The sequence below is a fragment of the Neovison vison genome, chromosome 7 (genome assembly GCF_020171115.1).
Source record: "Neovison vison isolate M4711 chromosome 7, ASM_NN_V1, whole genome shotgun sequence".
Lineage (NCBI taxonomy): Eukaryota > Metazoa > Chordata > Mammalia > Carnivora > Mustelidae > Neogale > Neogale vison.
This window is the reverse complement of record NC_058097.1, coordinates 161,349,134-161,366,139: the sequence shown is the minus strand read 5'-3', so window position 1 is coordinate 161,366,139 and position 17,006 is coordinate 161,349,134. Positions and strand designations below refer to the sequence as shown.

Here is a 17,006-nt window from a genome sequence, read left to right as displayed (position 1 = left end):
ATTGTTTCCTCTGTTCTGCTTGCTGTCCATTATCAATGAAAGGAAGGGTTTGTTTCCTTCTCCTACTGTCCATGCCAGAAGAGTAAGGGCAGCATGTGTTCAAGGACAGATGATAATCCCCACACTGCAGCACATGATGGGCAAGAAATGAATGGCCATGCGTGTGGACAGAAAAGCGACATTTTGAGACCATTAGCTTAACTAGGTAGCATACTCCATCGGGTTGGATTTGCAGAACACCTACGCTTCTCTGATGTTAAAACTATTGAAGGAAGAGAGCGTTATCAAGTGAGAGCACTTTCTTCAGTCAAGCAGGGGGGGGGTGGCACAAAGTCTTCATCATTTCAATATTAAAGAAATCATTTCATATGCCCAATCTGGGGAGATATAGACCTGTTAAGTCTGTGACAGCTACCGTGAAGAAGATGAAAAAAGAACGTGGAGTAAGCTATTTCCCCTCTCAAGAGTTTCAGTTTCTTTGTTAGCATGTTAGTCTGTTTGGGCCTGCAAAAACAAACTACCTTAGACTGAATTGTGTATAAACAACAGAAGTTTATTTCTGAACCGGCTTCCTCAAGCTCATAGATGGCTGTCTTCTCTCTATGTTCCCACATGTCAGAAAGGGGTAAGGGATAGCTCTGGAGCCTCTTCTAGACTAATCTAATTCATGAGAGCTCCACCATCAAGACTTAATTACCTCCCAAAGGCCCCACCTCCAAATACACCACACTGCGGATTAGGTTTCCAGCATATGAATTCGGAAGGGATGCAGACATTCAGTCTACAGTAGTATCACGAAGATATTTGTTTAAATAATCTCTAACAATCCTAACAGAACGTGATTTGTTCAGGCTATCTCCCATGAATTGCTTTTGATCTAGTTGTAGTCACAACATATGTATGTAAAACAGTTAAGCAGTAATATAATTCCTTGCTCTAAGACTCAGCTAGAATGTTACCTCATCTAAGAAAATTTTCTTTCCACCCTCTCCATCCCTACCCCTAGCTAGATACTTCGGGTGTTGTAGTCAAGAAATTATTGCCAAATCCAATGTCATGAAGATTTTCCTTATGTTTTCTTCTAAGAATTCTAGAAGTTTTAGCTTGTATGTTTAGATATTTGATCCATTTTGAGTAAGGTAAGGATCTAGCATTCAGTTTTTTGCATGTAGATGTCCAGTTCTCCCAATGCCATTTGTTGAAAAGATTATCCTTTCCCCCTTTGAATTGTCTTGGCATCCTTGTAAAAAGTCATTTGCCCATGTATTCAAGGATTTATATCTGTGTTCTCTATGCTATTCTATTGATCTTCATTTCTGTCATTAAAACCAGTACCATACAGTGTTGATTGCCATACTTCTGTAGTAAGTTCTGAAATCAGAAGGTGTTGTTTTCCAACTGTGTTCTTCTTTTTGAAAATTATTTTGGCTATCCAAGATCCCTCGAGATTCCATATGAATTTTAAAAAGATTAAAAAAAATTTTTTTTTAAGATTTTATTTATTTATTTGACAGAGAGAGATCACAAGTAGGCAGAGAAGCAGGCAGAAAGAGAGAGAGGAGGAAGCAGGCTCCCTACTAAGTAGAGGGCCTGATGCGGGGCTCGATCCCAGGACCCTGGGATCATGACCTGAGCCAAAGGCAAAGGCTTTAACACACTGAGCCACCCAGGCGCCCCTAAAAAAGTATTTTTATTTATTTATTTGACAGACAGAGACCCAGTGAGAGAGAAGGATTTTTTTAAAAGTATTTTTATTTATTTATTTGACAGAGAAAGACCCATTGAGAGATACAAGCAAGGGGAATGGGAGCAAGAAAAACAGGCTTCCCGCAGAACAGGGAAGAAACCCGATTCAGGGCTCAATCCCAGGACCCTGGGATCATGACCTGAGCCAAAGACAGCCGCCTAACGACTGAGTCACCCATGTGCCCCTAGAAGGATTTTTCTATTTCTGCAAAAATGTCACTGAACTTCTGGTAGGGATTGCATTGAGTCTGGAGATTGCTTTGGGTTGTATTGACATCATAACAATATTAAGTCTCCAATCCATTACCATGAGATGTCTTGCTATTTATTGGTGTCTTTACTTTCAGCGTTGTTATGCAAGTTTTTCACCTTCATGGTTAAGTTTATTCTTATGTATTTTATTCTTTTAATGTTATCATAAATGAAAGTGTTTTCTTGATTTACTTTTTGGATTGTTACTGTGAGTGTAAATAAGTGCTACTGGTTTTTGTGTGTTGATTGTGTATCCTGCAATGTTGATGAATTTATTAGTTCTAACTGTGTTTGTATGTTTGCGTGCATATGCGTGTAATCTTCTGGATTTTCTACAGACATGATTATGTTGTCTATCTGATTATGTTATCTTTATTATCTTATTATGGCTAAGCTGCTTTTAATTTTTTGTTTTGCCTAATAGCTCTAAGACTTCCAGTACTATGTTGAATAGAAATGATGAAAGTCAACATCCTTATCTTGTTTCTGATCTTAGAGGAAAAGCTTTCAGTCTTTTATCATTGAGTATGACGTCAGCTCTGTGTTTTTCATATATGGCTTTTATTATGTTTCTTTCTTTCGAAAGATTTTTATTTATTTATTTTAGAGAGAGTGAGCATGAGTCAGAGGGGCAGAGGGTGAGGGAGAGAGAATCCCAAGCAGACTCCACACCCAGTGTGGAGCTGGATGCAGGGCTTGATCTCACAACACCAGGACCACCACCTGAGCCAAAACCAAGAGTTGGATGCCCAGCGGACTGCGCCAACCACTGCCCTGAGGTGGTTTCCTTTCAATCCTAGTTTGTTGAGTGTTTTTTTAAATCATGAAACATTATTGGATTTTATTACATGCTTTTTCTGCATCACTTGAGATCATTATGTGTTTTTTTTTTCTTTTAATTCTGTAAATATGGTGGAGTACATTGATTTTTGTATGTTGAACCAACTATGCATTCTGGAAATAAATCCTGCTTGCTGATGGTGCATAACTGAACTCATTTTTAAACTAAATGAAATTCAGAATTTTTATGCTCCTGCTAATTAGCTCTTAGGGAGCTTGAGAAGACCAAAACAATTTTAGAAATTAGAGAAACTAAATTTCCTCACATATAAATTATAGTATAGTGAACACACTTTTTTTTTATACTGTTTTAGTGTGTGTGTCTGTGTGTGTGTTTGGGGGGTGCATAGGTGGACAATATACCATAATTATTATAAGATGGATTATGGGGTCATATTCTTCTGTTCAAATTGTATCCCTGTCACTATACTTGGGTAACCCTGGACAAGTTTTAAACTTATTTATGTTTCAAATTTCTCAGTTGCAAAATACAGGTTAAAATAGTCCCGCTTTAGGATTGTTGTAAAGATTAAAGAGATAATGTGTATATAGCATTTAGAACAATCCCTGCCATCTAGTAGGTGCTCTATAACTATTATTATATTATTGCAATCTAATTAATGAAAGTTTGGAGTCTTTTGCTGAACCCAAGCTTAAAATCAGAATGTCAGCTAAACTATGTAGTGGCAAGGAAAGCATTCACAGCTGAAAAACTATAGACAGAGACCTTTATGCTAGATAAAAGATCGACCTCTTTATCATTTCTGTGTGTCATCTTATTTATAACCAGAAAGAAACCAAGATGCCTATCCTTAAATGCTCCCTCAGGCAAAAAGAAATTATCTTCTAATCTGCAGTGATTGCATAGAAGCGTAGAAGTCTGACCTTGAAATTTCTTAGCACCTGCAGGAATAAGGTTGGGTACATGTTAACAGCCACATCTGCCTCTCCTCTCCACTCCAGTGCACCAAGTATTATCTCAAATCATATTTTTCTGTCTCCCCAACTAGAGCATATATTCCTCAAGGTCAGGGTCTCTGACTGTCCTTCTCTATAATCTCATACCTTCCAACACAGGACCTCAACCTTAACAGATATGTTTTGGGTTGAATTTCCTGCTTTCATTCTTTTTTAAAAAAGTTTTAATTTAAATTCCAATTAGTTGGCACACAGTATAATACTAATTTCAGGTGTACAATTTGGTGAGTCAACATTTCCATACACTACTCAGTGCTCATTGCGACAAATGCCTTCTTGTTCCCTGTCACCTATTTCACCCATTCACCTACCCCACTTTCACTCTTTGGACCTTTATTCTCTGCAGTTTGACATTGAGGAAAAAGCCATGGATGTAAAAGACACAGATGTAAACTCTGGCTATGTCCCCTCACTAGTTGAGTAAACTTAAACCAGTAATTTCATAAGTCTAAGCTTCACTTTAAGACCAGAACAATATTTACTTCTAAGATACTGTGAGAACCAAATAAGACAATGTGTAGTCTAAAGTGCTCTGGAAAGTGACAGTAGATAAAAAAACAAAACAAAACAAAAAAAACTTTCCCTCTGAATTTTGCTGCATTAAGTCACCTCTCTAATTCTCAATTCCTGAGCTTTTTTTTTTTTCCTGACAGTTACACTCATTTATTTATCTTGCCTGCTATATCTCCTTGAATTTTTTTAAATTGATGGACTTGATTTTTTAGAAGAGTTTTAGATTTACAGAGAATTTAAGCAGCTAGCACAGAGTTCCACTATACCATGCCCCCCTGGATACACACATGGTTTCCCCTGCTATTAACATGTTATATTAGTATGGTAATTTGTCATAATTAATAAGCCAACATCAATACATTTCAATTAACTAAAGACCATAGTCCATTATTTCCTTAGTTTTACCTAACGTCTTTTTTTTTTAAAATTTAATTTCTTTTCAGTGTAACAGAATTCATTGTTTATGCTTTTTTTCTGATCCAGGATCCCACCCAGGACTCCACATTACATTTAGTCATCATGTCTCTTTAGACTCCTCTTGGCTGTGACAGTTTCTCAGACTTTCTTTGTTTCGATGACTTGACAGTTTTGAGGAGTACTGGTCAGGTATATTGTAGGATACCCCTCAATTAGAATTTGCCTCATGTTTCCTCATGATTAGACTGGGGAAATGGGTTTTGGGGAACAAAATTACAGAGGTAAATGCCATTTTCATCACATAATATCAAGGGTATACTCTATCAACATGAGTTACACTGTTGATGTTGACTTTGATCACAGGTAATGTTCTTCAGGTTTCTTCTAAAAGCTACTCTTTCTCTCCCTTTCTATACTGTATTCCTTGGAAGGAGTCACTCCACACTTAAGGAGTGGGGAGTTCTGTTCCCGCTCCCAAATATTTTTTAAAGCAAATACTTTGAGGCATGGGTTGATTCTATAAGGTAGAGATTTATGTTACTGACTGCCTTGCCCAGAGCCCCTTTTAAGGAAAGTTGCCTCTATCCACAGTCCCTGCTAAATGGACAGCCAGCCCCAGGACCATGATTAGGATAGACATGGCCACCTAACCTCCAGTACTTATTCTGTTCAAACTAAATGATTAAATTATTTTTTGATTCTGTTGGCATTTGGTATTATTTAATTCTCTTACATTTAAAAACCCATGGACTCTGTTTAACAAAAAGAATCCTCAGTTTATTTGATGCATTGAAATTATACTTTCTGAAGAAAAGTTTCCCCCAATTCTTGACTTTTTAAGTACTCATTGAGTGAAGCCTACTTATTTCTTTTTCATGGTTGTCAATATTTCTTTAACAGAAAGTTTATGCAAATTAAAAAAAGAAAGAGCAAACTGTTATTACAGTTCTCCATTGCTAAAAAGGGCTTATTGAATATATTAAAGAGTTGATGAGAATTAGACCCCTTTAAGTACCTGTTCTTAAAAGGAACAACATTGTTTATGAGCGGGAAAAGAAATTCCCACTCAAAGTAAACAAGTGGACAATGATTATGGCACTTGTCAGAACTATTTTTCAAATGGATTACTCCCTTGAAGATTTTGATTGCTTTACGTGGTTATTCAAATACCCATCCAGAGGGGGGGACAAGGGAAATCAGTATGTGTAGTGATGAGGAAGGGAGTCACGATTGAAGACATTGTGTTTTGTTTTGTTTTCATCAGTGGTCAACAGGTTTAAAGTCACTGATCAAGAGATGAAATGTAATCCTGAAGAGTGGAAAAGCAGTTCCTGCCAGGACAGATGGATGGCATTGTAGGTATGGTATGTTTCAACAAATCAAATTGAAGAGGAGTTTTCAGAATTGTTGAGTTTATTTCAGTAGATATTCAGGATACCAGCTCATATGATAATATTGAGCATGTTTTCTCATTACTGTGTTCAGTGCAGAAAAGAACAAAATAATTTGGATATAGAAGCTGTGTTGCAATGTAATTGGAGCAGAAACTGTAAGAAACTTTATATAAGAATTCTGCAAAACAGGAAACAGTGAGAACAAGTCAATATTCAGGGAAATATGATTAAAGAGGAATGTACTTATAATTTACTTGTAGTAATTTACATTACTTATAATGTACTTATAATTTATAATTATATATAAATTATATATTATATAATATATAATTTATAATTAAATACTTATAATTTATCTTGGATAAACAAAAATAATTTTTAGCATTAGTATGTCCCATACACTATTTGCTTTTATCTCAGTGTACATATGCACAGGTAATTAGAAATAATTCATATCTAACTGGGTGTCCTGTGGCATTTTTCAAATTCTTTTTTTTAATTGTGCAGACAACATTTGAGAAGAGATCTATCCTCTTAATAAAACTTTTTATGTATACAATATGTTATTATTGACTGGTGTCTTGTGTTTCTATTTGCTGAATCTGGTGACCCTAGTCATGTCAGGATCTGAACTCAGGTCTTGTGACTCAACATCTACTGTTCTTTCCCCTGTGATCTTCCCTCTAGGTGATTTCACAAACTAACCAACCACATGAGTACATTTGGAATTAAGTTTCATAGTGAATTTTTAAATACTTTATTCATGCCCTAGACATCTGGAGAATTTCTCTGCAGGGAAAATACAGAATCTCATTTTCTTGCCTCTCTTTGCACCCATTAGAGCATTCTTCTGGACAGTTGTTGAGTTAAGTTAATACTGAAGATTCTCTTCATTGTTGAAAGATGAAGTCAATAGCATTCTAGGTGTAGCCTTTAGAGCAGCTCTGTGGTGTTTGAAATGCCCTGCATTCGACTTAGAAAGGACACAGAAATCTCCGAACTGGAAATACATCACTTTAACAGGATTCACCAAAACAATGTTATTATTGTTAATTATGGTTTTAGTCAAGACGATGTATGCAATTGACAAAGTGCACGGATATACATCATTCTATTTGATCCTCACAATAACTCTATGGGGATAATTTTTATTTATTTTTGTGTGGAAATTAAAGTTGTACTATAAAATAAAACTTACCCTGGATTGTGCAACTAGTAAGGGCCAGAGCTTTAATCGTTGCCTTCATCTTCCATATTCAAGTCCTGAGTGTTGCTACTGCATGGTGCTGCTCGGTGTTTGTGAGAAGAATGTACCTTCTGAGGCCACCTGTCAGTTAACTTGCGTAGGAGTCCACTCTCCAATCACATTCAGCACATTTTATGACCAGTAATGCAAATATATGATTAGTCTTAAATGAATCTTAAACTAAAATGATTAGTTTAAATTTTACAATTCCTTGTGAAATTATCAAATTCAGAGTGGATTTTATGAACAACCTTGCTACTGAGACCTACTGACTCAGAATTCTTTGCACTTTCAGGGGCTGGCAGATCTTAGAGGCAGAGAGCAGATTGGGCCCAGCTGCTCAATATTCTCCACATTTATTATAGGGACTCCCGGAGTGAGATAACCCTCAGAGCAGGGAACACTTTCCCTTCAGACTTAGTTTCAACATGCATTTTTTGGAATGCCAGTTCTGTGCAAAACCCTTTCACAGATGATAGTTCATAACTGACAGCTCATAACTCAAAGGAGGGAAGGCAATATTCTACTCTGAGATCTGGAAATGGGATCTGAAAAGTTAAGATACTGTAACCTAAGGGGTAAAAATAACAACAAGAACAACAACAACAAAAACAAAAAACGGGCCTAAATGTGAGACCTGAAACCATAAAACTAAAAGAAAACATAGGCAGTGTCTTAGCAACGTATTTCTGGATAGGCCACCTCAGGCAAGGGAAACAAAAGTAGCAATAAACTATTGGAACTATATGAAAATAAAAAACTTTTGCATAGTGAAGGAAACCGTCAACAAAACAAAAAGGCAACCTACTAAATGGGAGAAAATATTTGTGAATGATATATCTGATAAGGAGTAAATATTCAAAATTTGTAATGAACTTATACAGCTGAACACCAAAACCCCCCAAATAATCCAATTAAAAATGGGCAGAGGACCTGAATAGACATTTTTCCAAAGAAGACATCCAGATGGCCAAGAGACACATAAAAAGATGCTCAATATCACTCAACATTATGCAAATCAAAACTGCAATGAGATATCACCTCCCACCAGTCAGAATGGCTAAAATAAAAAACAAAATAATACAAGTGTTGGTAAGGGTGTGGCGAAAGGGAACCCTCTTACACTATTGGTGGGAATGTAAATCGGTGCAACCATTGTGGAAAACAGTACAGAAGTTTCTCAAAAAATTAAAAATAGAATTACCATACGATCCAGTAATTCTGCTGCTGGGTTTTTAAAGAAATGAAAACACTAATTCAAAAAGATACTTGCACCTCTATGTGTACTGCAGCATTATTTACAATAGCCATGATATGGAAGCAACTGAATTGTCCATTGATAGATGAATGGAAAAAGAAGATGTGGTACACACACACAAACACACATGCATGCATGCATATACACAATGGAATACTACTCGGCCATAAAAGAGAATGATAACTTGCTATTTAGGACAGAATGAATGTACCTAGAGGATATTATATACAAGTGAAATAACTCAGAGAAAGACAAATACCATATGATTTCAATTATGTATGTAATCTAATAAACAGGACAAATGAATAAACAAACAGAAATTGACTCATAAATACAGAGAACGAACTGGTAGTTGTTGCGGGGGGAATGGATAAAATAGGTGAAATTGGATTAAGTAATACAAACTTCTGGGGTGCCTGAGTGGAGCAGTCAGTCAGTTGAGCATCCTGCTCTCGGTTTCGGCTCAAGTCACCGTCTCAGGGTCGTGAGATGGAGCACTTGTCGGACTCAGTGCTCAGTGTGGAGTCAACTTGAGCTTCTCTCTCTCCCTCTGCCCCTCCCACCTGCACTTGGACTCTCTTTCTCTCAATAAATATTTAAAAAAAATAGGAACTTCCAATTCTAAAATAAATAGGTCATGGAGATGAAAAGTAAAGCATAGAGAATATACTCAGTAATATTTTAATAATGGTGTATGGTGACAGATAGTGACTAACTATACTTATCATGGTTAACATTGCAAAATGAATAGAACTGTCAAATCACTGTGTTGGGCACCTGAAACTAATATAACACTGTATGTCCACTTCAATAATAAAACAATTTTAAAAAAAGCTCAGTAGTTCAACATCCCTGCAGGAATTTAAAGCAAAAGGATGGTATAGACACCATCGATAGACACCTAGGATCAGGAGAACTACAGCTGGATTTCCTGGCCTTGGAAATTTCTTCTTGGTGCCGAGTCCCCAAAGCCATACTAATTCCTATTGCACAAACAGAAGTAAAAAGTATCATTCTAAAATTAAACCTCCCAGGGCTCCTAGGTGGCTGAGTGTGTTAAGCCTCTCTGCCTTCGCTCAGGTCATGATCTCAGGGTCCTGGGATCGAGCCCTGGATCCGGTTCTCTGCTCAGTAGGGAGTCTGCTTCCCCCGCCCCCCACTTGCCTCTCTCCCTACTTGTGATCTCTCTCACTCTCTGTCAAATAAATAAAAATAAAATCTTAAAAAAAATTAAATTAGGGGCGCCTGGGTGGCTCAGTGGGTTAAGCCGCTGCCTTCGGCTCAGGTCATGATCTCAGGGTCCTGGGATCGAGTCCCACATCGGGCTCTCTGCTCAGCAGGGAGCCTGCTTCCTCCTCTCTCTCTCTCTGCCTGCCTCTCTGCCTACTTGTAATCTCTCTCTGTCAAATAAATAAATAAAATCTTTAAAAAAAAATTAAATTAAACCTCCCATAATGTAAGAGGAAACACATGGTCCTTTTATTTTTCCCAAATGTGAAGAATTCAGTGGGTGGTCTGATTCTGGTTTCAGAGAACTGGAGAGTACTAAGAAAGGGCTGAGCTTTTCAGAGCAAAGAGCTGTGCTCAGCTTTTCTGTCAATGTGACATCAGCCTCCAGGGCCCACATAGCCCCTAGCCCTCTTATTTCTTAAATAATGTCCTTCTATCTAATGACTGCAGTCCCAGACCCTGATGGTTCAGATAAACAATGGGTCAAGTCTTGGCAGCGGTATCTCTTCTTGGTGGGAAGGTCAGAAAGTCCTTTAAAAAATCTGAGAGACACAAAAATATTAACAGGCATGAATTTAGTAAGGACTACCAGATAAATCTTGTCATCACAAACACAAATGCCTTCTGCAGCTTGTACCTAAGGACCTTCTGTAGCGTGTTCCCTCAACCCGCCTCTTCTTTTTTTTTTTTTTTAAAGATTTTTTATTTATTTATTTGACAGAGAGAGATCACAAGTAGGCAGAGAGGCAGGCAGGCAGAGAGAGAGAGAGAGAGACAGACAGACAGAGAGGAAAGCAGGCTCTCTGCTGAGCAGCGAGCCGATGCAGGACTCGATCCCAGGACCCTGAGATCATGACCTGAGCCGAAGGCAGCGGCTTAACCCACTGAGCCACCCAGGCGCCCCTCAACCCCCCTCTTCTTCTACTAGCATATATTCAGTCTTCGTTGTCTCCATGCCTCTGGGAGACATGTTCCCTCTGCTCTTTTTCACCTCTGGTGGAAAACTCAGTCATCCTGGGGAACATTTCAGCTTCTATAAAATAGCTTACAACAACTCTGGAAATTTAGTCACGTCTTCATCTGTGCTTGTATAAGCCCTTATTCATGCCTCTATTATAACACCTATCGCATCATATTGTAATTATGTGTTAAACTTGAGAGCAGAGATCATGTCTCAATCATCTAGTGCTTAACATAGCTTTTAGCTGATAGTAGATACGCAATGCATTTTTTCAGCAAGTGAACACTGTTTAAATTGTTTGCTTTATTTGTCTGAAAAACGAGTTTAATACTGTGGTTGTCTTTATTTTATTTATTTTATTTTATTTTATTTTAGATTTTATTTATTTATGTATCAGAAAGAGAGGGCGAGAGAGCAAGCACAGGCAGACAGAGTGGCAGGCAGAGGCAGAGGGAGAAGCAGGCTCCCTGCAGAGCAAGGAGCCCGATGCGGGACTCGATCCCAGGACGCTGGGATCATGACCTGAGCCGAAGGCAGCTGCTTAACCAACTGAGCCACCCAGGCGTCCCTGTGGTTGTCTTTAATAGAAAAATTTATTCTTATTTACTTGCAGTAGGAGGAACATTAATTGCATTACTAATTGCATTACTCCTGGAAGGCTGTGTATTATGTCAAACTTACCCAAAGAAGTAGGAAAAATTTACAAATTAAAATGTTAAACATGGCGTTCTAATAACAATGAAAATGTGGTTATAAAATCATTTGCATTTTCAAGTCTCCCTCCTCTCAATAGTACATAACCAAAAAGTGGTACACAAACATCACATGTAGACTTGGCATCAGAAGAGATCTTCAAAAACACCAAAATCATGGATTTCTTACAGTCAAAAGGGATCTCTTCGTTGCCTATTCAACCCTCTGCTATGTATGAATCTCTATACTGACGAATGCTCATGTAGCTTTTACTTGAACACTTGTGGTGTGGGGGAACTCACTACTTAAGAAGGTATTTGGTTCCCTCTTTTATTTTTTTTCAAGTAGGCTGCATACCTAGCGTGGAGTTCAACGCGGAGCATGAAGTCATGACCCTGAGATTAAGACCTGAGCTGAGATCAGGGGTTAAGATGCTTAACCTACTGAGCCACCTAGGTACCCCTTGATTCCTTATTTTAAAATGAAAATGTCCAAGTTCACCTCAAATCTGCCTTCTTGTAATCTTTAACCATTGAATTCAGTTCTTCCTTCCTTAAATAACAGTGAATATTCCTTCCTTGTGATTGCGCCATCAAAAATTAAAAGCAGCTATCTATGGTCACCCCAAGTCTTTTCCAGTTTCATTCAACTGCTTCTCATATGTCAGGTCTTCTGACTTTTCAGCAACCTGGTTCATATCCTCTAGTCATGTTGCAGTTTGCCTGTAGCACTTCTAAAATGGAGTCTGGACATAACGTTCCAAGTGAGGTTTGTCCAGCAAAGAGGATTAATATATATCGCTCATTCTAGACTCTGTACAGTTACTGTCCCAACTTGGACAGGCTTGTGACTGATGTAGAGTCAAACTTTGGCAATGGTTAACAGGAAAGGGGATAACCTGCAGCCTGGATAGGACCAGAGCTAAGAAAACATATCTAATGCTGGGACATTAGTCGGAAAGCAAGCCGCCTAAGTGAACCCTGGATACACCCAGGGCATTCAAGGGGTTTTGAACTAATAGTTGGGGACTCGGCTGTAGCAGTATTTGAAGTCAGACAGATGGCATGACTATGCCTCCGTTAGATTTTGGGGCAGGTCCTTAATCAACAACAGGGAAATTTGAGAGTCAAGACCCGAACCGTGAGCAAAGAGGCTGCAAAAGGCTAGGCTAATTAAAGACTAGAATGCAAAGAAGAGCTACATTTCTAGGGGGAAACTGAGATAGCAAGAATCAGAATGGCGCTGAAGTCATAAAGACCTTTGTTGAATTCCATCTTCTTCACTTTCCAATCCTTAGTTTCCTCATGTGAATGTTGGGTTAATAACAGTATTTACTTTAAAGGATGGCTGTGAAGACTTCATGGGATAATGTATATGAAGTCTGGCAGATAGTGCTTAGCAAGTGTTTCCCTTGCAAATTAAAATGCATAAGTGAAATTTAAGTTAAATGAATTTTAAAGTAATTTCATGTTTAAAGCTTTAAAATTAATTACATACCAAGCATTTTCTAAAATTTTTTTTAACACTTCCTTTAAGAAAATCACTATGTCTATTTTTATTTTGAAAGATGACCAGGAATAATATGGATTGATTGCAAATGGCTTATAAACTAAGAATAACATAATGTGATTCTTTATAATCTTCACAATAATTATAACAATAGTGTGATTATAACCAATACACTTATTTCCAGATTTTACGTTCAAACAATAACTTTACTATAAATCTTTGAAATCAGTCTTTCTTAGAATGCAAATTCATTAATCCAGTCAGAATTATAATTCAATATTTGTTAGAAATTTTTGCATAAAACCTTTTCCCAGGCTCACGTTGTTTTCCTTGTAATATCCAATTATTTAATATTTAAGAGGAATGAGCACCGCCCAATGGGGGTGTGTGTGTGTGTGACTTTGAACCTATAGTTACAGTCCAGAGAATTGGCCGTGACTTCATCTGTGACAAGAAAAAAAGCTTCTCTTGGTGAGTGGAAGACCTATATATAAAAGTCACACCTGAGGGTCTACAAGCTGTTCACAAGCTGATTCAACTTCAAGAAAGCATCAGCTGCCAATACACCTGAAAGATCTTGTCACAAGACATAGTGTGGTGAGTAATCTTTAGTTTCTCTTTTCAATTTCATTTGAGATTTTTTTGGAGATTTTTTTTCATAATTGAGCACTTATATAATATGTACTATTTTCCAAAAAAAATGCTCTTTGTTCAAGGGAAATTACTAAGGGACAGTTTGAATTCTTTTAACATATAATGCCACATTACAAAATAAATGTATGCTGCTAACATGCTCTTAAGTCATTCAAGTCTTTCAAGATGACTTGCTTTTCCTAAATTCATCTGAAATTACACAAAAATAATTAAAATTTGGCAGGATATGCTCTAATGGTATCTTACTGAAATTTTGAAATAAAACAGTCTAGTGAGGAATGAGTAATTCTGATTTAAATAACCAATATAAATGTATTAAGTTGTGTTAAAATTCATTTTTCTTGCAGAATATCCTTATCTAGACTGTTTTATGACTCATAGAAATCTCAAATCTGTGCATTGTAGTTGGAGAAATTCAGTTTTACTGGTAGATAATGTCTTTACATAAAATCTTTCCAAATTTGCTATTCTGAAAGACTATACATGAATTTTAAGGGTGTTTTATAACTGTTCCTTTGCTTTTTCATGGCATTCTTATATGAAGCTCTTCCCTCTGTTAAGAACAAGGAAGCCAAGGAGAGATGTCTTCAAGTCACTAGGTGAATGTGACAAAGTAGGGCTAGATACAAATGCTCCTATCCTCTAGCCACAGTGCCTCTTCCTAGCATAAGACACTGAAGAGTCTTCATTTGTTGCTCCATCAGGAGCTTTATATTGCAGAATGAAAATAAATGTAGTAGATTATAATGTTTTTATGTGACTTCCCTTTAAAATACAAGTACACAGCCATCCTGTGTATGTTAACATGGAGAACATTTTCTTTTCTTTTTTTTTTTTTTTAAAGATCTTATTTATTTATTAGTCAGAGAGAGAGAGAGAGAGAGAGAGCACAGGCAGAGAGGCAGAGGGTGAAGCAGGCTCCCTGCCGAGCAAGGAGCCTGATGTGGGACTCGATCCCAGGACCCTGGGATCATGACCTGAGCCGAAGGCAGAGGCTTAACCCACTGAGCCACCCAGGCGTCCCTGGAGAACATTTTCTTAACAAGCGTTAAGAAAAAGCACTTCTGTAATAATAGGTTTTGTAATTACTGAAATGCAGATTAAGGTAAGACTATTCTATTTAGAGATGAAAAGCTTTATGAGCAAAAGAGGAAAGTGCTAACAATTAAACTCTAACAAATTATTAATAAAATGAGCTGAAAAAGAGGGATGCTAGAGTGCCTCAGTTGGTTAAGCAGCTGCCTTCGGCTCAGGTCATGATCCCAGGGTCCTGGAATCAAGTCCCGCATCGGGCTCCCTGCTCTGTGGGGAGCCTGCTTCTTCCTCTCCCTCTGCCACTCCTCTGCTTGTGCGCGCGCTCTCTCTCTCTCTCTGATAAATAAATAAATAAATAAATAAAATCTTAAAAAAAAAAAGCTGAAAAAGATAGACAGCATTCTATATGGAGCCAAGGTTCTAAATGCATAAACAAGTAATTAATTAGATGATTTTAAAATACACGCACACCTTCTTTTTAATGACAGAAGTGTACATGAATTCATTAAAAATCTCAAAATCAGAGCTTATTAAGTTGGTATTTATGGTTATTATTGCAGTGCCTGAAATGAAGTTGACTTACGAAAAAAGAAATTTGCTAAGTAAATAAACAATGTTAGCAATGTATCTGGTCAAGAGAATTAGCTATTTTTCGGGGTGCTTGGTTGGCTCAGTTGGTTAAGCACCTGCCTTTAGCTTCCAAGGTCCTGGGACAAAGCCCTGGTCGGGTTCCCTGCCCAGGGGGAGTTTGCTTCTTGCTCTCCCTCTGCTCCTGCCCCCACTTGTACTCTCTAACAAATTAATAAATAAAATCTTTAAAAAGAGAGAGAGAAAGAGCATTTTCAAGTAAATTATAAGCACTTAATCATAACCAACATAAAATGTGGGAGGAAATTCTAAAAAGGAAGACTTCATTCCTCATGTGGCTTAAAACTCATATATTAAAACTTGCACAAAACTCTCGAAAAGATACTTAAGAAAGTAAAACTCATCTAATTTCTAAGTCAAATCATGTGTATATATAATATATACTAATATATCTGTAAAATAAAAGAGGCCGATTCTAAAAAGTCTTTCGTGAAAACCAATTCAATTAGTTGTTGTAACACTCTGCACAGTTGTATGGTTGTAAGGATAACTAATTATAAATTTAATGGTACAGTTCAGTATGTTAAAAATATTTTTAAATACTTCCATTTCCCTTTTCCTTTTAGTGAAGATGATGTCTACAAAAGACATGGTTAAAGTAATGATTGTCATGTTTGCAATTTGTTTTCTTGCAAAATCGGATGGGAAACCTGTTAAGTAAGTATTGTAATCTCTTCTGCATGGTGAGGGCATGGGAATTGGATTTCTGAGGTTGGCTTTATGATCAGGAAGGGGAGAGCTAATGGAGTGGTCCTTCCTGTTTCTGTTCCCTCCAGGAAGAGATCTGTGAGTGAGATACAGTTCATGCATAACCTGGGCAAACACCTGAGCTCCATGGAGAGGGTGGAATGGCTGCGGAAGAAGCTGCAGGATGTGCACAACTTTGTTGCCCTTGGAGCTCCAATAGTGCACAGAGACGCTGGGTCCCAGAGACCCCGGAAAAAGGAAGACAATGTCCTGGTTGAGAACCATCAAAAAAGTCTTGGAGAAGCAGACAAAGCTGATGTGGATGTATTAACTAAAGCTAAATCCCAGTGACTATGGATATACCAGAGCACTGTTGTAAACAGCATAGGGCAACAATATTACATGCTGCTAACATTTTCAAGCTCTTAAGCTTAATAAACATCAAATTTACATCTAATCCATTACTAGCCGTGATGGCTGAAATCTAATTATTTTGATTCTACTTTAATTCATTTAAAAGCTCTTTTAATTATTCTATTTCTATTGTTTATTCTTTTTAAAGTATGTTTTTGCATAATTTATAAAAGAATAAAATTGCACTTTTTAACCTCTCTCCCATCTTATGATGCAAAATAAAAATTTAATGATCATAATTTTAAATAAATGAAGCTGAGTATTTCTCTCTCTCTCTGGTGTTATGAGTAATACCAAAATGTTTAAATTGATCTTGGGTAGGAAGAAAAATGCAAGATGTTTTTCAATCATAGGTCTCACTCCCATATTTGAACATCATCCTTTTAATATTACCAAAGTACTAGGTCCCCAGATCCCCACTATCTGGATACTATTGTCCTCTTCATTTCAGGAGAAGAAATGCTCAGCAAGGAAAGGCAGAAAGTCATCTGAAACTTGAAAAAGCATTTGTCTATACACTAGTCTAGATCC

At 37.3% G+C, this 17,006-nt stretch overlaps 1 protein-coding gene across 1 annotated transcript in view; it reads left to right on the top strand.

Annotated features, from left to right (window-relative positions):
• The window catches only part of PTH (parathyroid hormone), a 46,810-nt gene extending 30,246 nt beyond the window's left edge, over positions 1-16,564 (top strand). Inside the window, exons 2-5 of the mRNA XM_044260901.1 lie at positions 6,011-6,105; positions 13,451-13,634; positions 15,941-16,031; positions 16,151-16,564. Coding sequence (XP_044116836.1) covers positions 15,946-16,031; positions 16,151-16,412 — 348 coding nt within the window. The 5' untranslated portion in view covers positions 6,011-6,105; positions 13,451-13,634; positions 15,941-15,945 and the 3' untranslated portion in view covers positions 16,413-16,564. The remainder of the gene's footprint in view (positions 1-6,010; positions 6,106-13,450; positions 13,635-15,940; positions 16,032-16,150) is intronic.
• Positions 16,565-17,006: the final 442 nt, after the last annotated feature.